This window comes from Nerophis ophidion, linkage group LG28 (assembly GCF_033978795.1).
Source record: "Nerophis ophidion isolate RoL-2023_Sa linkage group LG28, RoL_Noph_v1.0, whole genome shotgun sequence".
Lineage (NCBI taxonomy): Eukaryota > Metazoa > Chordata > Actinopteri > Syngnathiformes > Syngnathidae > Nerophis > Nerophis ophidion.
Genome location: NC_084638.1, coordinates 27,550,267 through 27,575,448, shown reverse-complemented (window position 1 = coordinate 27,575,448; position 25,182 = coordinate 27,550,267). Strand labels below are relative to the sequence as shown.

The following is a 25,182-nucleotide window of genomic DNA, read 5'->3' as shown; positions in this document are numbered from 1 at the left end:
AGGCAGATAGCGAAAACGAAATTGAAGAAGAAACTGAAGCTATTTAGCGAATAGCTATTGAAGCTATTCGGCGATCGCCTTCTAACCAACGATTGCATCTTTTGACCACTGGAGCAACTTAAATCCGTCGATTGGTAAGTGTTTGTTTGGCATTAAATGTGGGTGGAGGGGAAAGGCTGGATGCAAATATAGCTACAAATGTACATACAGCTAGCCTAAATAGCATGTTAGCATCGATTAGCTGGCATTCATGCCGCGGCCAAATATGTCTGCTTAGCACATAAGTCAATAACATCAACAAAACTCACCTTTGTGATTTCGTTGACTTTATCGTTGGAAATGCATCTCCTTTGAGTGTCGCAGGATATCCACACATTCTTGCCATTTCTGCCATGTTAGCATTGATTAGCATGCACACTCCACGTAAGACAACTTGAATCCGTCCCCGATCGTGTTCTTACACCCTCCGACAACACACCGACGAGGCGTGATGTCTCCAAGGTACGGAAAACAGTCGAAAAAACGGAAAATAACAGAGTTGATTTGACTTGTGTGTGTAATGTGTTCCCGTTGTAACGTCACGGGTGAAAGGTCATCGCTCCGACAGCGAACAATTGAAAGGCGTTTAAATCCACTAAAGACGCTGAGATCATTATCCATGCGTTTGTTACGTCTCGCCTCGTATTATTATTAACGTATTATTTTCGGGTCTCCCCATGTCTAGCATTAAAAGATTACAGTTGGTACAAAATGCGGCTGCTAGACTTTTGACAAGAACAAGAAAGTTTGATCACATTACGCCTGTACTGGCTCACCTGCACTGGCTTCCTGTGCACTTAAGATGTGACTTTAAGGTTTTACTACTTACGTATAAAATACTACACGGTCTAGCTCCATCCTATCTTGCCGATTGTATTGTACCATAAGTCCCGGCAAGAAATCTGCGTTCAAAGGACTCCGGCTTATTAGTGATTCCCAAAGCCCAAAAAAAGTCTGCGGGCTATAGAGCGTTTTCTGTTCGGGCTCCAGTACTCTGAAATGCCCTCCCGGTAACAGTTCGAGATGCTACCTCAGTAGAAGCATTTAAGTCTCACCTTAAAACTCATTTGTATTCTCTAGCCTTTAAATAGACTCCCTTTTTAGACCAGTTGATCTGCCGTTTCTTTTCTTTTTCTTCTATGTCCCACTCTCCCTTGTGGAGGGGGTCCGGTCCGATCCGGTGGCCATGTACTGCTCGCCTGTGTATCGGCTGGGTACATCTCTGCGCTGCTGAGCCGCCTCCGCTTGGGATGGTTTCCTGCTGGCTCCGCTGTGAACGGGACTCTCGCTGCTGTGTTGGATCCACTTTGGACTGGACTCTCGCGACTGTGTTGGATCCATTATGGATTGAACTTTCACAGTATCATGTTGAACTTTCACAGTATCATGTTAGACCCGCTCGACATCCATTGCTTTCCTCTTCTCCAAGGTTCTCATAGTCATCATTGTCACCGACGTCCCACAAGTTTTCCTTGCCCTTATGTGGGCCTACCGAGGATGTCGTAGTGGTTTGTGCAGCCCTTTGAGACACTAGTGATTTAGGGCTATATAAGTAAACATTGATTGATTGATTGATTGATTAAATCGCCAAACTCACCCTTTTAGAGTTCGAAAATCAGTTAAAAAAATACATGCTCTTTTTTCTGCACCATCAAGGTATATATTGACGCTTACATAGGTCTGGTGATAATGTTCCCCTTTAACCCAATAAGCACAATGAAAAACCTTGTAAGGGACCGCAGATGTGGGGTCCCCACCTGGGTGACCGGTGCAATGGATGTAAATATGGTTAATAATGTGAACGTCTATTCCATAGTGGGGCCGGTGGGACGAATTTTAGCCATATTACGGAGATGAACAAAGGCTATTTTAGTAACATTCTTAATGTGTGTTTTGATACTTTCTAAGAAAATATTATGATCTACGGAATCGAAATTAGCACTGAGATCTAGTAGCAACAACACTGATGAGGCATCAGCATCCATAGTTAACAATCTATCATTAGTAGAGATGTCCGATAATATAATCAGCCGATAAATGCATTGAAATGTAATATCGGAAATGATCTGTGTCGGTTTCAAAATTATCGGTATGGGTTTCAAAAAGTAAAATTCATAGTCAACAGCCATACAGGTCACACTGAGGGTGGCCGTACAAACAACTTTAACACAGTTACAAATATGCACCACACTGTAAAGCCACACCAAGCAAGAATGACAAACACATTTCGGGAGAACATCCACACCGTAACACAACATAAACAAAACAGAAGAAATACCCAGAATCCCGTGCAGCACTAACTTTTCCGGGACGCTACAATATACGCTGTGAACGGGACTCTCGCTGCTGTGTTGGATCCGCTTTGGACTGGACTCTCGCGACTGTGTTGGATCCATTGTGGATTGAACTTTCACAGTATCATGTTAGACCCGCTCGACATCCATTGCTTTCCTCCTCTCTAAGGTTGTCATAGTCATTATTGTCACCGATGTCCCACTGGGTGTGAGTTTTCCTTGCCCTTATGTGGGCCTACCGAGGATGTCGTAGTGGTTTGTGCAGCCCTTTGAGACACTAGTGATTTAGGGCTATATAAGTAAACATTGATTGATTGATTGATTACCTCCAAGTCCGAGTCCATTGTCCTCACCCGGAAAGAAGGAGAACTGCCATCTCCGGGTTGGGTACAAAATCTTGCTCCAGGTGGATGAGTTAAAGTACCTTGGGGTCTTGTTCACGAGTGAGGGAAGAGTGGACCGTGAGATCTGTTGTGGTAAATAAGAAGCTGAGCCGGAAGGGAAAGCTCTCAATTTACCGGTCGATCTGCGTTCCTATCCTCACCAATGTCCATGAGCTCTGGGTTATGACCGAAAGGACAAGATCTCGGGTACAAGCATCCTCAGTCAGGTGGCAAGGCTCTCCCTAAGAGAGAGGGTGAGAGTTATTCGGGAGGAGCTCAGAGTAGAGCCGCTGCTCCACCACATCGAGAGGAGCCAGATGAGGTGATTAGGGCATTTTGGTCAGGATGCTGCCTGGACGGTTTGGTGGCCGCAGGACTAGGTCTCTGCTTTTTGCAGATGATGTGGTCCTGATGGCTTCATTTGGCCAGGATTTTCAGCTCTCACTGGATTGGTTTGCAGCCGAGTGTAAAGCGAGCGGGATCAGTATCATTACCTCCAAGTCCGAGTCCATGGTCCTCACCCGGAAAAAAGGAGAACTGCCATCTCCGGGTTGGGTACAAAATCTTGCTCCAGGTAGATGAGTTCAAGTACCTTGGGGTCTTGTTCACGAGTGAGGGAAGAGTGGACCGTGAGATCCGTTGTGGTAAATAAGGAGCTGAGCCGGAAGGGAAAGCTCTCAATTTACCGGTCGATCTGCGTTCCTATCCTCACCAATGTCCATGAGGTTTGGGTTATGACCGAAAGGACAAGATCTCGGGTACAAGCATCCTCAGTCGGGAAGCGGGGCTCTCCCTTAGAGAGAGGGTGAGAGTTATTCGGGAGGAGCTCAGAGTAGAGCCGCTGCTCCTCCACATCGAGAGGAGCCAGATGAGGTGATTAGGGCATTTTGGTCAGGATGCTGCCTGGACGGTTTGGTGGCCGCAGGACTAGGTCTCTGCTTTTTGCAGATGATGTGGTCCTGATGGCTTCATTTGGCCAGGATTTTCAGCTCTCACTGGATTGGTTCGCAGCCGAGTGTAAAGCGAGCGGGATCAGTATCATTACCTCCAAGTCCGAGTCCATTGTCCTCACCCGGAAAAAAGGAGAACTGCCATCTCCGGGTTGGGTACAACATTTTGCTCCAGGTAGATGAGGTCAAGTACCTTGGGGTCTTGTTCACGAGTGAGGGAAGAGTGGACCGTGAGATCCGTTGTGGTAAATATGGAGCTGAGCCGGAAGGGAAAGCTTTCAATTTACCGGTCGATCTGCGTTCCTATCCTCACAAATGTCCAGGACAATATCTTGGTTACAAGCATCCTCAGTCGGGAAGCGGGGCTCTCCCTAAGACAGTGGGTGAGAGTTATTCGGGAGGAGCGCAGAGTAGAGCCGCTGTTCCTCCACATCGAGAGGAACCAGATGAGGTGATTGGGGCATTTCGGTCAGGATCCTGCCTGGATGCTTCCCTTGGGAGGTGTTCAGGGAACCTCCGGCCGGTAGGAGGCCGCGGGCAAGACCCAGAACACATCGGGAAGACTATCTTTCCCAGGTAACCTGGGAACGCCTCGGGATCCCCCAGGATGAGCTGGATGAAGTGGTTGGGGAGAGAGAAGTCTGTGCTTATTTTAACCCGACCTCGGATTATTGGAAGAAGATGTATGGACGGATAAATGAACGACACATTTGATAACACTTGTATAAATAATAAAACATTTATAGTCGAGGTTTCTGTGGTTTAACCGTCACACAGTGCTCAGTCCTGAGCGGAATATACGTTAGCCTCTGGGTTTTTTCCCTTTCCTATGTCATTCATACAAGCCTTTTTCCCTTATTAATAACGGTTATTAATAAACGAGCAGGGAAACCTGCAAAACAGTCTTGTAGGGATGATATAGCCTCTGTGTTTTTCCCGACCTAACGTACAATAACATTTACCTAGCTGATTAATTATTTATTTGTTTGACTTTGTCCCCATTGACCCTCCATATAGTGTTTTCATATAGAAATGGTGACAAATAACAGTCCCTAAGACCTGCTTTCCCAAAGGCTTGTTGTTCATATTATTGTATCATGAATGTGGGGGGAAGGCCAAGCTGTACAATATTTCAATATAATAAAAAAAGATATTAATAGCAGAAGGATGCACAAACAAACATGATATGCTTTATTCACTTATTTGAGTCACACTGACAAAATATTGCTTTGCTGTCCCTGTTCCCTTACTGCCAGGTGGCTACGCGTGGAAGCTGTCGGTCTTCGTCATCGGGGTGTTCCTGCAGCTGCTGGGTCTGCCTTTTGTTGCCGTGTCCCAGGTGTCTCTGTTCTCCAAAGTCACGGCAGAGAAAACCCAAGGTGACCAAGGCCCCTTGTTGCGTAGCGCTACGTCAGCAACAACATTAACGCCGTGTTTGGGTGTAAATACAAGACATTTTGCCTTTGTGTCACCAAAAGGATTCAGTCAAGGCATTAGACGATCGGTGGGGGGCCTCGCCACCATCATGGGCCCTTTGTGGGCTGGAGGATTGACCAATCATCTCTACATAATGATAGGCATGATGCTGGCTCTCCTCTTGATGGTCTCAGTAAGTGTCACCTTTTTTCCTATTTTCTTTAATTAAAGGACATTTTGTCACATTATATTACCTCAACAGAGGCTGTCCCCCTTTTAAAGGGCCCCCCAATCTGTACAATCGGGGTTTTAATAACGTTACGACAGTCACATGTGTCCCGACAGCCTTTGTAAAACAAAGAAATAAACAAAAATCAGACTTTGTTACACATCTTAAAAAAAGGTTCGGAGTTCTACCAGCTTTTTGTCCGTTTTAGCATAAAAAAAAGCCATTAGGTCCAGTTTGCACCAAATCCAAATCACAGAACTCGGATTCTGCTGAAAAAGTGCGATATTGCCGGTGCTGATTAAAAAAAAGTTAAGTACCAATGATTGTCACACACACACTAGGTGTGGCAATTTTTTTCTCTGCGTTCGACCGATCACCCTTAATCACCCCTCGGGAGGTGAGGGGAGCAGTGAGCAGCAGCAGTGGTCGCGCCTGGGAATCATTTTTGGTGATTTAACCCCCAATTCCAACCCCTTATGCTGAGTGCCAAGAAGGGAGGTAATGGGTCCCATTTTTATAGTCTTTGGTATGACTCGGCCGGGGTTTTGAACTCACAACCTACCAATCTCAGGGCGGACACTCTAACAAAGCCTATTAATGCCGATTACAAACAACGATTTTTAGTCCCCCGACTAGCAGAACTAAGTACAAAGTATGGAGACGCTCCCCTAAGCTAATAATAACTCCAAAACCAGTGAAGTTGGCCCGTTATGTAAATCGTAAATAAAAACAGAATACAATGATTTGCAAATCCTTTTCAACCTATATTCAATTACATAGACTGCAAAGACAATATATTTAACGTTCGAACTGGAAAACCTTATTCATTTTTGCAAATATTAGCTCATTTGGAATTTGATGCCCACATTATGTTTCAAAAAAGCTGGCAGAAGTGGCAAAAAAGACTAGAAAAGTTAAGGAATGCTCATCAAACACTTATTTGGAACATCCCACAGGTGTACAGGCTCATTGGGAACAGGTGGGTGCCATGATTGGATATAAGAGCAGCTTCCATGAAATGTTCAGTCGTTCACAAACAAGGACGGGGCGAGGGTCACCACTTTGTAAACAAATGCATGAGAAAACTGTCGAACAGTTAAAGAACAACATTTCTCAACAAGCTAATGCAAATAATTTAGAGAGTTCACCATCGACGGTCCGTAATATCATCAAAAGGTTCAGCGATGATATTACGGACCTTTGATCCCTCAGGCGGTCCCGCATCAAAAAGCGACATTAATGTGTAAAGGATATCACCACGTAGGCTCAGGAACACTTCAGGAAACTACTGTCAGTAACTACCGTTACTGACTGTATTGCTCGGTTGGTAGAGTAGCCTTGCCAGCAACTTGAGGGTTGCCGGTTCGATCCCCGCTTCCGCCATCCTAGTCACTGCCGTTGTGTCCTTGGGCAAGACACTTTACCCACCTGCTCCCAGTCCCACCCACACTGGTTTGAATGTAACTTAGATATTGGGGTTCACTATGTAAAGCGCTTTGAGTCACTTGAGAAAAGCGCTATGTAAATATAATTCACTTCACTTATTAATGCCGATTACAAACAACGTCCCCCGGCTAGCAGCTAGCTATCTGTCTCCATACAAAGTTCGGTGCCACACCCACAAAATGCCAAAGCAACCATTTCCAGATTGTATGAAAAAAACAGTCAACAGAATTTAACCTACCACATAACAAAGGACATGCACTATTTGATTTCCTATTATGCAGTGAGTGAATTATATTTATATAGCGCTTTTTCTCTAGTGACTCAAAGTGCTTTACATAGTGAAACCCAATATCTAATTTTAACATTCAAACCAGTGTGGGTGGCACTGGGAGCAGGTGGGTAAAGTGTCTTGCCCAAGGACACAACGGCAGTAACTAGGATGGCGGAAGCGGGAATCAAACCTGCAACCCTCAAGTTGCTGGCACGGCCACTCTACCAACCGAGCTATACCGCCCCCTGCAGCTCACTTTTCTTTGAAAGTTATTGAAATATCTTGTGTGACATCATGCACAAAAGTGCACTTTATTTGTAATAAACTATTGTAGTTGCGTTCTGTACAAAAAGTGCACTTTAATTTAGTGTTGTTTTGATATGTCATTTTAGTGACATCATGCACAAAAGTGCACTCACTTGTTTTAAAATGTCTCTGACAATCTTGCACTTTTTGTTTTGAAATGACATGAATGTGTTACGACTCGGAGTAAGAAGAGGGCCCAGATGCAGAGAAGAAGTTCCAAAAATAAAGCTTTTATTTTGAAACAACTTCTTACCTCCAATGCAAAAAAGTTTTTCACAAGAATAATCAATCATGCGGAAAAATTATTCCGAGGATAAACAATTAACTTAAAATCACTCCACAAAAATAAGGAGGAATACTAATCTGAGGAAATTCTAACAAAAAAGAATATTAATAAGAATAAACGAAAAGCGCTCCAACAGGAGGAAAAAAACACCAAAACGACCTATATATAAACATTAACTATAAATAACAAAAAAAATCACTCAATCAATGAGGCAATAAATTCGAAATTTGGAAAAACAAAAACTCGCCAATTAGGAAGACGAAGGATAACCAAGGACGCTCGAAGGAGGAAAAAGTAAACTCAAAATTACAGCAAAAACTAGGAAAACAGGAGCAAGACGAGGAGCTAATCAAGGACATGGACATGGACGCTAGAAAGGCACGATAGACGAGACGATCTGGCGAAGGACAAACGGAGAAGTGAGCTTTAACAGGATGTGGGAGTGATGGGGAACGGGTGGAAACAATCAGGAATCAGGGATGACGTCAGACTGGTGACACAAGAGGAAGGGCCCGTGGTCTGAAACAAGAGGGTAGCTTTTCAAAATAAAACACGTAAATCACGAGACAGAAAACCCAAGACGAGACTTCCCTCACCGCGGTGTGACAGAATGTTTAATAAATACAGTTTTGGTCGATTAACTTAGTTGTGATTTCCCTCTCTGCATGAAAGTTTAAAATGAGCATATATTAATGCAGTATGAAGAAGAATGTTTTAATGTAGACACATAGAATCACCATACTGCTGTGATTATATGTGTCAAGTGTTCATTCAAGGCTAAGGCAAAATATTAAGATATATATCCTGTTTTGTGACATGGCTTAAAAATACAGATATTGATAAAAGGCCATATCGCCCAGCCCTAGCCTCAGCTTTTTTTTATACACTCCAAAAGTGAAAACTAGTTTAAAGGGGAACATTATCACCAAACCTATGCAAGCGTCAATATATACCTTGATGTTGCAGAAAAAAGACTGTGTATTTTTTTAACCGATTTCCGAACTCTAAATGGGTGAATTTTGGCAAATTAAACGCCTTTCTGTTTATCGGTCTTTTAGCGACGACGTCACCAAGGTAACACACCCGCCATATTCATTTTCACATTACAAACACCGGGTCTCAGCTCTGTTATTTTCCGTTTTTTCGACTATTTTTTGGAACCTTTGAGACATCATGCCTCGTCGGCGTGTTGTCGGAGGGTGTAACAACACTAACAGGGAGGGATTCAAGTTGCACCACTGGCAAGAAATCTGCCGCCAGACCCCCATTGAATGTACCAGAGTGTCTTCACATTTGACCGGCGATGCTAAGACAGACATGGCACAGAGATGTATGTATTTGCAACGATAAATTCCACGAAATCACAAAGATGAGTTTTGTTGATGTTGACTTATGTGCTAGTCAGACATATTTGGTTGCGGCATTACTGCCAGCTAATCGATGCTAACATGCTACGCTAATCGATGCTAACATGCTATTTACCGGCGGTGCTAAGATAGACATGACACAGAGATGTATGGATAACCTGCAGATGCATTTGCAACGATTAAGTCAACAAAATCACAAAGGTGAGTTTTGTTGATGTTGTTGACTTATGTGCTAATCAGACATATTTGGTCGCAGCGTGACTGCCAGCTAATCGATGCTAACATGCTATTTACGCTAGCTGTATGTACATTTGAAACTAGATACCCACATTTAACGCGAAACAAACACTTACCAATCGACGGATTTAAGTTGCTCCAGTGTCACAAGATGCGAAAGTCCTGATCGTTTGGTCCGCACAATTTACCGGCGATGCTAAAAAGGCAGCTATGCTACGGGCCACTTCATTAGGTACACCCACGCTATGGCCGAATAGCGTCAATAGCTATTCGCTCAATAGCTTCAGTTTCGTCTTCAATTTCGTTTTCCCTATCTGCCTCCATGCTCCGACCATCTGTTTCAATACATGCGTAATCTGTTGAATCGCTTAAGGCGCTGAAATCCGAGTCTGAATCCGAGCTAATGTCGCTATATCTTGCTGTGTATTGGCAGCACTGTATGACGTTACAGGGAAATGGATAGTGGTTTCGAAGATAGCGAAAATAAGGCACTTTAAAGCTTTATTTAAGGATATTCCGGGACCGGTAAAATTTTGAAAAAAACTTCAAAAAATACAACAAGCCACCGGGAACTGATTTTTATTGTTTTTAACCCTTTTGAATTTGTGATAATGTTCCCCTTCAAGGATACTCTGGGATATAAAAAGCTAAACTCAGCAGGTCTTTGATCCTTGCTGCCGAATCCTGACTAAAGAGAAATGGTGTGCTTTGTTTGTTTCAGGTAATGACGGCGTTGTCATATGGCCGCCTGACTCAGCCCAGAGCAGTGCGGTGTGCCCACAGCTCTGACAGCGGAGGGTAGAGCTGCAGGCGAAGTGAGGCTAAAAACAGAAGCGATGCCCTTCATCTCAAAATGGATCAATGCAGAGGGACAGCAGAAAATAAAACATACTGTCACTGCCAGGAGGAGTTCAAACTCTCCGCTTTTCAAGCTTCGTCTCTTGCATGTAGTTCACTCCCTGACTAGTAATGCCGTCGTACACTAGAGGGCGCTGTTACCCCCATGTCGAGCATGCATGGGGGCAGCATTTTTTGAAGATGAAAGACATTCTTCTCCAACTAAACTATTTATAGGCCCAGGTGTTGATGGAAAGATAAGAGATGCGGTTTTTCCGTGTGACCCAACTTCTCCTTCCTTTTTCTGCGATCTTTCTCCAAACACTTGAAATGAAAGTGGTGACACAATGAGTGTAAAAGTGGGGATGACAGCGTCCTGTCGGCTTCATGACAGGAGAGCATGTGCATAAAGAGTCGTGCGGCGCGCACGAATAAATCATTTAAAGTTGCATTTTTATGGCTCCATCAAAACCAAATACTTCAAATAAAATGCATGATAAATTGATCTGACTGCATATTTTAGAAATATGTCTAAATTGGCCCTAATGTGTGAATGTAAGTGTGAATGTTGTCTTTCTATCTGTGATGAGGTGGCAACTTGTCCAGGGTGTACACCGCCTTCCACCCGATTGTAGCTGAGATAGGTTCCAGCACCCCCTGCAACCCCAAAAAGGGACAAGCAGTAGACATTGATCAATCGATCAATGTTTTTTATACAGCCCTAAATCACAAGTGTCTCAAAGGGCTGCACAAACCACAACGACACTCCTCCAAGAAAAAACTCACCCCAGTGGGACCTGGACCGTGATGACTATGAGAAACCTCGGAGAAGACCACATATGTGGGTGTCACAGTTATTTGGTGTCGAACCCCCCAAGATGCAGAGATGGAGGCAGGCATGGAATGAGAAAACCTGATTTAATTGAATAGTAAGACAAAAACAAAACCAAAAGGGTACAAACACAAACAAAAGGAGCTAGCCTGGGAGCTAGAAAATAACAAACCGGCGCTTAGCGTGGAAGCTAGCGGGTAGCGAACAGGCAAACAGAAGTCGTACACAAAACAAAGCAGGTACAAATAGGAGTGGGCTGATTGGCAGCAGGTGTGGCCAGGTGCCAATCAGCCGCAGATGAGGAGGAACACAGCACTCAGGGACTAAGACAGGAAGCTGACAAAATAAGAGCACTAGACAGGAACTAAGGGCAAGGAAAAACTCACCCCAGTGGGACCTCGACCATGATGACTATGAGAAACCTCGGAGAGGACCACATATGTGGGTGTCACAGTTATTTGGTGTCGAACCCCCAAGATGCAGAGATGGAGGCAAGCATGGAATGAGAAAACATGATTTAATTAAATACCAAGACAAAAAGAAAACCAAAAGGGTACAAACACAAACAAAAGGAGCTAGCCTGGGAGCTCGAAAATAACGAACAGGAGCTTAGCGTGGAAGCTAGCGGGTAGCGAACAGGCAAACAGAAGTCGTACACAAAACAAAGCAGGTACAAATAGGAGCGGGCTGATTGGCAGCGGGTGTGGCCAGGTGCCAATCAGCCGCAGCTGAGGAGGAACACAGCACTCAGGGACCAAAACAGGAAGCTGACAAAATAAGAGCACTAGACAGGAACTAAGGACAGGAGATACTAAATACGGTGGAAACAGACAAATGCAGAGGAAAAAACTAAAACATAGACAAACTGTCAGGGGAAAGCCTGACACTGTTTAATGCTGGATGCATTAAACAATCTAACAAGGCTTTCCAAAATAAATCAACTCAAGTTATGGGGAAAAAAGCCAATATGGCACTGCCATATTTATTATTGAAAAGTGCATTATTTTTTTAAACATGCTTCAAAACAGCAGCTTGGAATTTGGGACATGCTCAGATGAGGAGGTTGAGGTGGGCGAGGTTGGGGGCCGGGAGGAGGGGAGTGGTTAAGGGGCAGCTGGGGTTGTATATTGTAGCGTCCCGGAAGAGTTAGTGTTGCAAGGGGTTCTGGGTGTTTGTTCTGTTGTGTTTATGTTGTGTTACGGTGCGGATGTTCTCCCGAAATGTGTTTGTCATTCTTGATTGGTGTGGGTTCACAGTGTGGCGCATATTTGTAACAGTGTTGAAGTTGTGTATACGGTTGAACAAGTATGCGTTGCATTCACTTGTGTGTGTGTGAAAATTCTTAGATATTATGTGACTGAGCCGGCACGCAAAGGCAGTGCCTTCAAGGTTCATTGACGCTCTGTACTTCTCTGTCTCAGGACTATGACTTGGATTTGTTTTGCTTCTTCGATGCAGAGAGAATTTGGAACGAGCCAGGCGTGAATTCAGGTACATGAAGAATTTATTAATACACTAAATAGAAAAAATAAGCAAACAAAGGGTGCTCACAAGGAGGTACTAATACTAGACCACAAAATACAAATATAAAACAAAAACCCTTGCTCGATGGCATGAATAATGAATTATAAACAAAACTAGCACAATGGCTTGAATAACAAAAACTTACTTGACATGGACAAATCCAAATAGCATGGCATGAAGGTTGGGGCAGCAAGCAGTAAGCAAGCAATAGCAAAGTTCCCAGCCCGATGAACAGAAAACAAAAGGTTTAAATAGTGACTATGATGATGAGAAACAGGTGTGGGACTGAGGGCAGGGGCGTGAAACTAATGGAAACTAATGCGTAACTATGGAGACAAACAAAATCAGGAAGTGCAAAACGGGAAACAAGAGTCCAAAAACATAACATAAACATGATCAAACATAAACGGATTTACAGGCATGACACCCTGTACGTCCGCGTACACAGCGGCGTTTTAAAAAGTCATAAACTTTTTGAAACTGATACCGATAATTTCCGATAGTACATTTTAAAGCATTTATCAGCTGATTATATTGGCAGTCCGTTATTATCGGACATCTCTAATTCGTACACCGAGGCAATGTGCGTAGATACACATATTTTTAAGTGTCAGTCATCATTTCGCTGCGCGTTTACTTCCTGACTGTGTCGCATATGAACATGACTTTACTGTAAAGAACACAATCGGCGTCATGTAAGTTGCTGCAGAAGCCAGCTGACACGCTCCTTTGGATCTGTTCTAAAGAACATGTCTTAATTGTGAGCTAAATGTTAAAAAAAATTATCATAGTGAGTGTGCTATAAAGTCATCTTTCCTTCATCTTACTTCCTTTTTAAATCACGCGTCTAAGCGAGCCAAGACGGCGGCGGTTCTGTGTTGTGCTGCGATCAGCAAGAAGGAAGACGGAGAAGGAACATATTGGCAGTGGTGTGCCGTCTGGACCAGCAAGGCCTTCTCTGCTGGCCGAACATCAATCATGATCTTTAATGAACAAAAGTTAACTTTATTTTTAATTGACTTTCCATAAACATATAAAAGTATTCATCATATTCTCTCAATGTCATACTAGGTTCCATTGTTGCGGTTTATAAGTTAGAGCTTTTGTCCAATCAAAATTCAGCTAGCTTGAATTCTGCCGGAGCCTTCTGAACCAACATTAACGGCAGTTGCGATAGCCAATCGGATCACAAGTTGTTGGCAGTAGCCTTACGTTGAACTTGACTGTGATTGGATACTCACTTGTTGCTCCCAAAAAGTTGTAATTTTTGAAAGCAGAAAGTGACACCGGAGCCATACCCGGCCAGCGGAGAAATAAGCGGTACTCCCTTTTTTCAAACAGCAAAGAAGCAGAGCAAAACGTTAGTTAGGTGGCAGATATACATTTGCAAGGATATTTTTTAAGAAGGATATTGTCAGAGCAATTGTATCGAAGTTATCACAAAACTTTGTGTTTCAATGAGTTCCCGGCAAGAAGACAAAAGCTGTCTTTGAACCTACCAAGCAAAAGGCTTGTAAAACTCCACTGTGTAGGATGGGAAGCAACATGAAGGTGTTCTGTTTCTTTCATGTATTGTAATAAACAGAACGATTGTCACGAGGGGGGTCGCAGCTCACTGTGTGGTCGTTCTCCCGGGATGCAGAACGGACAACTCCGGACAAAGCGTGAAGTTAGGAATATGATTTATTGTTATAAATCATAGCTTGAACCAAAAAACAGCAAAACAAGCAAAAGAAAGCATGCTGTTTGCACGAGAAGCTAAAGAACCAAAACTTAACACTGGAATCATGAACCAGGAAACCAACAAACAAGAGTTACGTGGACCAGGCATGAAGGAAACAATGGTTTGCAGCTGAGCGTGAAGCGACTGGGATGAGAATCAGCACCTCCAAGTCCGAGTCCATGGTTCTCGCCCGGAAAAGGCTGGAATGCCATCTCCGGGTTGGGGAGGAGACCCTGCCCCAAGTGGAGGAGTTCAAGTACCTAGGAGTCCTGTTCACGAGTGAGGGAAGAGTGGATCGTGAGATCGACAGGCGGATAGGTGCGGCGTTTTCGGTAGTGCGGACGCTGTATCGATCCGTTGTGGTGAAGAAGGAGCTGAGCCGGAAGGCAAAACTCTCAATTTACCGGTCGATCTACGTTCCCATCCTCACCTATGGTCATGAGCTTTGGGTCATGACCGAAAGGATAAGATCACGGGTACAAGCGGCCGAAATGAGTTTCCTCCACCGGGTGGCGGGGCTCTCCCTTAGAGATAGGGTGAGAAGCTCTGCCATCCGGGAGGAACTCAAAGTCAAGCCACTGCTCCTTCACATCGAGAGGAGCCAGATGAGGTGGTTCTTGCATCTGGTCAGGGTGGCACCAGAACGCCTCCCTAGGGAGGTGTTCCGGGCACGTTCAACCGGTAGGAGGCCACAAGGAAGACTCAGGACACGTTGGGAAGACTATGTCTCTCAGCTGGATCCTCCGGGAAAGAGCTGGACAAAGTTGCTGCTGCCCCTGCAACTCGACCTCAGATAATCGGAAGAAGATGGATGGATGGATGGAGAGACTTGGTATTTTTCAGAGGCAGAATACTGTCCTATGTCCACATTTGATATGTTTGTGTTTACATTGAGGAAGAAGGTGCATTTGGAGCCTAAGCCTCCTCATGGACTTTTCAGCACCTGCGGTGATATTAGCCGTGCACAGTCAGCTCCTGCAGCTCGTGCTGTCCCTCAGGACGAGCTGCATGCCGCACATCCGTGTGTGACAGGAGAACGCTGTGAGCAACATCAAGGCAGTCAATTCCCTTTGTAGCGCTGATCACGGGCTTGGACAATCGCTCTGTTTTTTTGCATAATTGCAAGATAAGGCTCGGCAACCTTTCCATTTTTTTCCCGCCGCAATCAGCGTCCCATGTTTGGCTTTTCCAAAGGCTTTTCACCTGAAAATGGAGAATCTAATCTGTGCGGCTCAAGGACGGAGTATTTATAAGTACTTTCATGCCGTGATCAGCATATTCAGCTACTTGACATTTAGGGGAGATAAGAGAGTGTATAGAACCGGGTCAAAGCTGATTTTTACACTCTTTGAACTTGCTCGCGTTTTAACGTGACTCCGGCTGCTTACTGTATCGCCACAGCCAATGAGGTTCCTCAAAACATGTTGTCCCCTGTTTTTGAAGCAACTAAAGGAATAATTTGATTCCCCGGCTGCCCACTCACTAACATCATTTACATGCTCTCATGTCTTGGAATAAACATCGTTTTAACATGCAAGCCCGTGCTTGTGTGGGCTTCATCCGGCTCCAAAACACGCATGTTAGTCTTTTTGGAAATTATAAACTGCCCTTAGGTGTGAATATGAAAGCTGCTTTTTTTCCTATTTGTTGTCTTAGAATTGACTGGTGAGTAGTCCTGGGTCAGCTATAGGTTCTGACATACTCGTGACGATAATGAGGACCAGCTTCAGTATATAAGGATGGATGAAATACACATTCAATCAATTAATCAAAGTTTAAATCAATCAATCAATCAATCAATGTTTATTTATATAGACCTAAATCACAAATGTCTCAAAGGACTGTACAAACCACTACGACTACGACATCCTCGGAAGAACCCACATAAGGGCAAGGAAAACTCACACCCAGTGGGACGCCAGTGACAATGATGACTATGAGAACCTTGGAGAGGACCTCAAACATCATCGCGCCCGCCATTCACGGAATGCTATTTGCGTGCCGACCGGACACATGCCTTTCCCTGCTTCTATCGGCACATGTATGAGATTGCAAGGCATACTGGGTGACACAGAGTACACTGACGGTTTTGATATAAACAACTTTAACACTCCTACTAATATGTGCCTCATTGTGAACCCACACAAAAGAAGAATGACAAACACATTTCGGGAGAAAATCCTCACAGTAACACAACATAAATGCAACACAACAAATACCAAGAATCCTTTGTATCCATGACCATTCCTGACTATGTTATACACCCCGCAAGCACCAACCCCCCTGCGAGGTTGAGGTTTGAGTGGTAAAGTTTGCCGACCCCTGATATAGCCCTAAATCACAAATGTCTCAAAGGACTGTACAAACCACTACGACTACGACATCCTCGGAAGAACCCACATAAGGGCAAGGAAAACTCACACCCAGTGGGCAGGGAGAATTCACATCCAGTGGGACGCCAGTGACAATGATGACTATGAGAACCTTGGAGAGGACCTCAAATGTGGGCAACCCCCCCACCCCCAGGGGACCGAAAGCAATGGATGTCGAGCGGGTCTAACATGATACTGTGAAAGTTCAATCCATAGTGGCTCCAACACAGCCGCGAGAGTTCAGCTCAAAGCGGATCCAAGATAGCAGCGAGAGTCCCGTCCACAGGAAACCTTCCCAAGCGGAGTCGGATCAGCATCGTAGAGATGTCAAGAACCGATACACAGGCGAGGGGTCCAACCTGGGTCCCGACGAGCGGTGCATCCTGGGTCCTGACTCTGGACAGACAGTACTTCATCCATGGTCATCGGACCGGACCCCTTCCACAAGGGAGTGGGGGGCAGAGGAGAAAAAAGAAAAGAAGCGGCAGATCAACTGGTCTAAAAAGGAGGTATATTTAAAAGGCTAGAGTATACAAATTAGTTTTTAGGTGAGACTTAAATGCTTCTACTGAGGTAACATCTCGAACTGTTACCGGGAGGGCATTCCAGAGTACTGGAGCCCAGTACTCTGGAAAGTAAGTTGATGTACAAATGATTGTCACACACACACACACTAGGTGTGGTGAAATTTGTCCTCTGCATTTGACCCATCCCCTTGTTCACCCCCTGAAAGGTGAGGGGAGCAGTGGGCAGAAGTGGTGCCGCGCCTGGGAATCTTCTTTGATAATTTTACACCCCAACCCTTGATGCTGACTGCAAAGCAGGGAGGTAATGGGTCCCATTGGTAATGGGTCCAGCCTCACCCAGACTCTGCATCCTGTGGCCCCCAGGTAAATTGAGTTTGAGACCCCTGTTCTAACCACTAGGCCACTGAGTAAGTTTACTTATATAGTCCTAACTCACGAGTGTCTCAAAGGGCTGCACAAGCCACAACGACATCTTCGGCTCAGATCCCACATCAGGGCAAGGAAAAACTCAACCCAATGGGATGACAGTGAGAAGCCTTGGAGGTTACCACAGATGTGGGGATGGGGACGACCGGTGCAATGGACGTCGAGTGGATCTAGCATAATAGTGCAAGAGTCCAGTCCATAGTGGATCTAACATAATAGTGCAAGAGTACAGTCCATAGTGGGGCCAGCAGGAGTTCATCTTGAGTGGAGACAGGTCAGCAACGCAGAGACGTCCCCAACTGATGCACAGATGAGTGGTCCACCCTGGGTCCCGACTTTCAGCTGTGGTCAACGATTCTGTGCCCCCTCTCTCCTTCGTGGAGAGGGGGGCAGAGCAGAAAAGAAACGGCAGATCAACTGGTCTAAAAGGGGGTCTATTTAAAGGTTAGAGTATACAAATGAGTTTTATGACGGGACTTAAATGCTTCTACTGAGGTAGCATCTCTAACTGTTACCGGGAGGGCATTCAGAGTACTGGAGCCCAAATAGAAAACGCTCTACAGCCCGCAGACTTTTTTTGGGCTTAAAATGATATGGCGGCCATGATGAAATGATTTGGCAATTGTTGCGTTCTGACCCGGTCTTCTTCCGGTCACCCCCCAGAGTTCGTTGGATGACACATAAGCTGGTTTTAAATGAATCCTGAGACAGAGAAGCCTATCTTGATATTTTATTACCAAAGCTTTGGGAGACCAAATCTATGCATGACTTATTCAATTGCATCACCCTAGTTGACCTGACTATACTACGGAAGTTTCGCCTCTCTCCCCCTCTCACTCGCCCCCCTTCTTCTCCTCTCCCCCTCCTCCTAGGCCTGATACATTTGAGATAAGAAGAGTGTTATGACTTCTCGCTACGTTCCAACTTTCAAGGTCTATGTATGGCCAATACTTAGCTGTTCTGCAATATGACTAGGATTTAAAGAGATATCTATTTCCATCACAGTGTACATTGAATAAAGTGGCGGGTCACTTGAAATGACATGGTGGCCATGATAAAATGGTGTGGCGGGCCACATTAACTAATGTGGCAGGGCCACATAAAAAGATGTGGTGGGTCACCTTAAATGATATGGTGGGCCACTTGAAGAGATATGGCAGACCACATAAAATAATGTGGTGGGCCATTTAAAATAAAGTGGTGGGCCAATTAAAATGACATGGCGGCCAAGATAAAATGAGGTGAATAAAGTTACAGCCAACGTAAAATAATGTGGCAGACCACATAAACTTAATGTAGCAGGGCCAGCTTAAAATAATGTGGCGGGGCATCCTAAAATGACCGAGTGGGCCAATTGAAGAGATATGGCAGACCACATAAAATGATGTGGTGGGCCATTTAAAATAAAGTGGTGGGCCACTTAAAATGACATGGCGGCCATGGTAAAATGAGGTGGCGGGGTATATTGAATAAAGTTACGGCCCACGTAAAATAATGTGGCGGACCACTTAAACTTAATGTAGCAGGGCCACCTTAAAACCTTGTGGCGGGGCATCCTAAAATGACCGAGTGGGCCACATGAGGAGAACCACATAAAATAATGTGATCGGCCACTAAAAATATGTGGTGGGCCACTTGAAATGACATGGCGGCTATGATAAAATGAGGTGGCAGGGTATATTGAATAAAGTTACGGCCCACGTAAAATAATGTGGCGGACCACGTAAACTTAATGTAGTAGGGCCACCTTAAAATCTTGTGGCGGGGCACCTTAAATGACCGAGTGGTCCACTTGAAAAGATATGGCAGACCACATAAAATGACGTGGTGGGGCATTTAAAATGTTGTGGTGGGCCATTTAAAATGACATGGCGGCCATGATAAAATGAGGTGGCGGGGTATAGTGAATAAAGTTACAGCCAACGTAAAATAATATGGCGGACCACATAAACTTAATGTAGCAGGGCCAGTTTAAAATTATGTGGCGGGGCATCCTAAAATGACCGAGTGGGCCACTTGAAGAGATATGGCAGACCACATAAAATGATGTGGTGGGGCATTTAAAATGTTGTGGTGGGCCACTTGAAATGATATGGCGGCCATGATAAAATGATGTGGCGAGGTATATTGAATAAAGTTACAGCCCACGTAAAATAATGTGGTGGATCACATAAACTTAATGTAGCAGGGCCAGATTAAAATCTTGTGGCTGGGCATCCTAAAATGACCAAGTGGACCACATTAGGAGTAATGGCAGACCACATAAAATGATGTGATGGGCCACTAAAAATATTGTGGTGGGCCACTTGAAATGATATGGTGGCCATGATAAAATTATGTGGCGGTGTATATTGAATAAAGGTACGGCTCACATAAAATAATGTGGCGGACCATATAAACTTAATGTAGGAGGGCCACCTTAAAATCTTGTGGCGGGGCACCTTAAATGACCAAATGGGCCACTTGAGGATATACGGCAGACCACATAAAATGATGTGGTGGGCCATTAAAAATAAAGTGGTGGGCCACCTGAAATGATATGGCGGCCATGATAAAATGATGTGGCCGGATATTAAATAAAGTTACAGCCCACGTAAAATAATGTGGCGGACCACATAAACTTAATGTAGTAGGGCCACCTTAAAATCTTGTGGCGGGGCACCTTAAATGACCGAGTGGGCCACTTGAAGAGATATGGCAGACCACATAAAATGATATGGTGGGCCATTTAAAATAAAGTGGTGGGCCACTTGAAAAGACATGGTGGCCAAAATAAAATGATGAGGCGGGGTATATTGAATAAAGCTACGGCCCACATAAACTAATGTAACAGGGCCACATAAAATCATGTGGTGGGCCAAAGGAAAAAATATGGCAGGCCACATAAAATTAAGTAGTATGCCACTTAAAATAATGATGTAAGCCACTTGAAATTATACTGCGGCCATGATAAAAAATAATGTGGCAGGGTACTTTGAATAAAGTGGTGGGCCACTTAAAGGCCTACTGAAAGCCACTACTACCCACCACGCAGTCTGATAGTTTATATATCAATGATGAAATATTAACATTGCAACACATGCCAATACGGTTTACTAAATTGCAATTTGAATTTTCCCGCGAGGTATCCCGCTGAAAACGTCGCGGAATGATGACGCTTATGTTGACGCGTGCTTGTGACGTTATTGGTCGGAACGAACATTTTATCTAAGCACCGCTCACACTAAAAGTCGTCTGCTTTAATCGCATAATTACACAGTATTTTGGACATCTGTGTTGCTGAATCTCTTGTTCAATTAATAATGGAGACGTCAAAGAAGAATGCTGTTGGTGGAAAGCGGTGGATTGCATCCGCCTTTTAGCAACCAAAACACAGCCGGTGTTTCTTTGTTTGTTGTGAAGCTTTAATATGGAACAGAGCGGTCAAGCGAACATGTTTCCCGACCTCTTGTCAACCAGCAAGTTTTTGGATGAGAAAATTGTGATATTAAGTCGAACCTTACCGGAGACTTGAGCGTAGTTTGCGTCCTCCTGCAGCAGCTGTCAAAAAGGCAGCTGAAATTTTCTTGGCTCCTCCATATGGCTTCCATCAGAGACACTGGCGTTCACCGCAGCCCTCCGACTTTCAGGTATGACTTTATAATCCCACTAAAACACTAGAACAGGGGGTAGAGAACCTATGGCTCTAGAGCCAGATGTGGCTCTTTTGATGACTGCATCTGGCTCTCTGATAAATATTAGCTGACATTGCTTAACACAGTAAGTCATGAATAATTCCGCTGGTAATCACAGTGTCAAAAATAACGTTCAAAATATAAAACATTCTCATGCATTTTAATCCATCCATCCGGTTTCTACCGCACCGGTTCAAGAAGTCGCATTAATGGTAAGAAGTATTTTATTTATTGTTGGTTAGCTTCAGAACAACAATGTTATTAAAAAGAATAAAAGACTTATTATACTCTCAAAATGTTGGTCTTACTTAAAAATGCACGGATTTAGTTTTATTCAGTCTTAAAAAAAATTATCTGGCTCTCACGGAAATACTTTTTAAAATATTTGGCTTGTATGGCTCTCTCAGCCAAAAAGGTTCCCGACCCCTGCACTAGAAACACAATAAGCAGATAAGGGATTTTCCAGAATTATCCTAGTAAATGTGTCTAATAACATCTGAATCGCTCCCACTGCCGTCGCCTTTTTTTTTTCCTTTTCCCTAGTGCTTCACTCTAACTTTCCTCATCCACGAATCGTTCATCCTTGCTCAAATTAATGGGAAAATCATCGCTTTCTTGGTCCGAATCGCTCTCGCTGCTGGTGGCCATGATTGTAAACAATGTGAGGATGTGAGGAGCTCCACAACCCGTGACGTCACGCGCATATCGTCTGCTACTTACGGTACAGGCAAGGCTTTTTTTATTAGCGACCAAAAGTTGCAAACTTGTTCTCGACTAAATCTTTTCAGCAAAAATATGGCGATATCGCGAAAGTATGACTCATAGAATGGACCTGCTATCCCCGTTTGAATAAGAAAATCTCATTTCAGTGGGCCTTTAAATGTCAAACCAAACAATGTGGCAGGGCCACATAAAATTATGTGGTGGGCCACATGAAAAAATAGTAGCATTCTGCACAAATAATGTGACGTGCCTCAAAAACTACAGATTTTTATTTCATGGTACGTTTAATCAACATATTTTTGTCCTTAGAAACACGTACTTTTGTCCTTAAAAACACGTACTTTTGTCTTCAAAAACACATACTTTTGTTCCTTAAAAACACAGATTTTTGTCCTTAAAACACATACTTTTGTCCTCACAAACACACACTTTTCTCCTTTAAAACACATACTTTTGTCCTTAAAAGCCCATACTTTTGTGTTTAAAAACACATACTTTTCTCCTTAACACATATTTTTGTCCTCAGAAACATGTAGTTTTGTCCTTAAAAACATGTACTTTTGTCCTCAAAAACACATACTTTTCTCCTTAAAAACATACTTTTGTCATTAAAACACATATTTTTGTCCTTAAAAACACATACTTTTCTCCTTAAAAACATACTTTTGTCATTAAAACACATATTTTTGTCCTTAAAAACACATACATACTTTTGTCCTTAAAAAGACATACTCTTGTCCTTAAAACGCATATTTTTGTCCTTAAAAACTCGTACTTTTGTCTTTGAAAATACATACTTTTCTCCTTAACAACACATATTTTTGTCCTCTGAAACACGTAATTTTGTCCTTAAAAACACATACTTTTCTCCTCATAAACAAATACTTTTGTCATTAAAACACATATTTTTGTCCTTAAAAACACATACTTTTGTCCTTAAAAAGACATACTCTTGTCCTTAAAACGCATAATTTTGTCCTTAAAAACTCGTACTTTTGTATTTGAAAATACATACTTTTCTCCTTAACAACACATATTTTTGTCCTTAAAAACACATACTTTTCTCCTTATAAACACATACTTTTGTCATTAAAACACATATTTTTGTCCTTAAAAACACATACTTTCGTCCTTAAAAAGACATACTCTTGTCCTTAAAACGCATATTTTTGTCCTTAGAAACACGTTCTTTTGTCCCTAAAAACACGTACTTTTGTCTTCAAAAACACATACTTTTGGCCTTTAACAACACAGATTTTTGTCCTCAAAACACAAACTTTTGTCCTCAAAAACACACACTTTTCTCCTTAAAAACACATACTTCTGTCCTTAAAAACATATAGTTTTGTCCTTAAAAACGCATACTTTTCTCCTTAACAACACATATTTTTGTCCTCAGAAACACGTAGTTTTGTCCTTGAAAACACGTACTTTTGTCCTCAAAAATACATACTTTTCTCCTTATAAACACATACTTTTGTCATTAAAACATATATTTTTGTCCTTAAAAACACATACTTTTGTCCTTAAAAAGACATACTCTTGTCCTTAAAACGGATATTTTTGTCCTTAGAAACACATACTTTTGTCTTCAAAAACACATACTTTTGTCCTTAAAAACACATACTTTTGTCTTCAAAAACACATACTTTTGTCCTTTAAAAACACACATTTTCGTCCTTAAAACACATACTTTTGTCCTCAAAAACACACACTTTTCTCCTTAAAAACACATACTTTTGTCCTTAAAAGCGCAAACTTTTGTCTTTAAAAACACAGACTTTTGTCCTTAAAAACGCACACTTTTCTCCTTAACAACACATATTTTTGTCCTCAAAACACATACTTTTCTCCTTAAAAACACATACTTCTGTCCTTAAAAACACATAGTTTTGTCCTTAAAAACGCATACTTTTCTCCTTAACAACACATATTTTTGTCCTCAGAAACACGTAGTTTTGTCCTTGAAAACACATACTTTTGTCCTCAAAAACACATACTTTTGTCATTAAAACATATATTTTTGTCCTCAAAAACACATACTTTTCTCCTTATAAACACATACTTTTGTCATTAAAACATATATTTTTGTCCTTAAAAACACATACTTTTGTCCTTAAAAAGACATACTCTTGTCCTTAAAACGCATATTTTTGTCCTTAGAAACACATTCTTTTGTCCCTAAAAACATGTACTTTTGTCTTCAAAAACACATACTTTTGGCCTTTAACAACACAGATTTTTGTCCTCAAAACACATACTTTTGTCCTCAAAAACACACACTTTTCTCCTTAAAAACACATACTTCTGTCCTTAAAAACACATATTTTTGTCCTTAAAAACGCATGCTTTTCTCCTTAACAACACATACTTTTGTCATTAAAACATATATTTTTGTCCTTAAAAACACATACTTTTGTCCTTAAAAAGACATACTCTTGTCCTTAAAACGGATATTTTTGTCCTTAGAAACACATACTTTTGTCTTCAAAAACACATACTTTTGTCCTTAAAAACACATACTTTTGTCTTCAAAAACACATACTTTTGTCCTTTAAAAACACACATTTTCGTCCTTAAAACACATACTTTTGTCCTCAAAAACACACACTTTTCTCCTTAAAAACACATACTTTTGTCCTTAAAAGCGCAAACTTTTGTCTTTAAAAACACAGACTTTTGTCCTTAAAAACGCACACTTTTCTCCTTAACAACACATATTTTTGTCCTCAAAACACATACTTTTCTCCTTAAAAACACATACTTCTGTCCTTAAAAACACATAGTTTTGTCCTTAAAAACGCATACTTTTCTCCTTAACAACACATATTTTTGTCCTCAGAAACACGTAGTTTTGTCCTTGAAAACACATACTTTTGTCCTCAAAAACACATACTTTTGTCATTAAAACATATATTTTTGTCCTCAAAAACACATACTTTTCTCCTTATAAACACATACTTTTGTCATTAAAACATATATTTTTGTCCTTAAAAACACATACTTTTGTCCTTAAAAAGACATACTCTTGTCCTTAAAACGCATATTTTTGTCCTTAGAAACACATTCTTTTGTCCCTAAAAACATGTACTTTTGTCTTCAAAAACACATACTTTTGGCCTTTAACAACACAGATTTTTGTCCTCAAAACACATACTTTTGTCCTCAAAAACACACACTTTTCTCCTTAAAAACACATACTTCTGTCCTTAAAAACACATATTTTTGTCCTTAAAAACGCATGCTTTTCTCCTTAACAACACTTATTTTTGTCCTCAGAAACACGTAGTTTTGTCCTTGAAAACACATACTTTTCTCCT

At 42.4% G+C, this 25,182-nt stretch overlaps 2 protein-coding genes across 6 annotated transcripts in view; both read left to right on the top strand.

Annotated features, from left to right (window-relative positions):
* The window catches only part of LOC133545197 (major facilitator superfamily domain-containing protein 8-like), a 72,084-nt gene extending 61,957 nt beyond the window's left edge, over positions 1-10,127 (top strand). For both annotated transcript variants that reach the window (XR_009804751.1, XM_061890579.1), the window contains exons 11-13: positions 4,923-5,045; positions 5,145-5,275; positions 9,946-10,127. Coding sequence is in view for 1 of the 2 variants with exons in the window: in XM_061890579.1 (XP_061746563.1) it covers positions 4,923-5,045; positions 5,145-5,275; positions 9,946-10,026 (335 nt within the window). In the remaining variant the exon portion in view is untranslated. The remainder of the gene's footprint in view (positions 1-4,922; positions 5,046-5,144; positions 5,276-9,945) is intronic.
* The window catches only part of LOC133545263 (BMP/retinoic acid-inducible neural-specific protein 3-like), a 1,164,151-nt gene that overhangs the window by 655,623 nt on the left and 483,346 nt on the right, over positions 1-25,182 (top strand). The window lies entirely within an intron of this gene.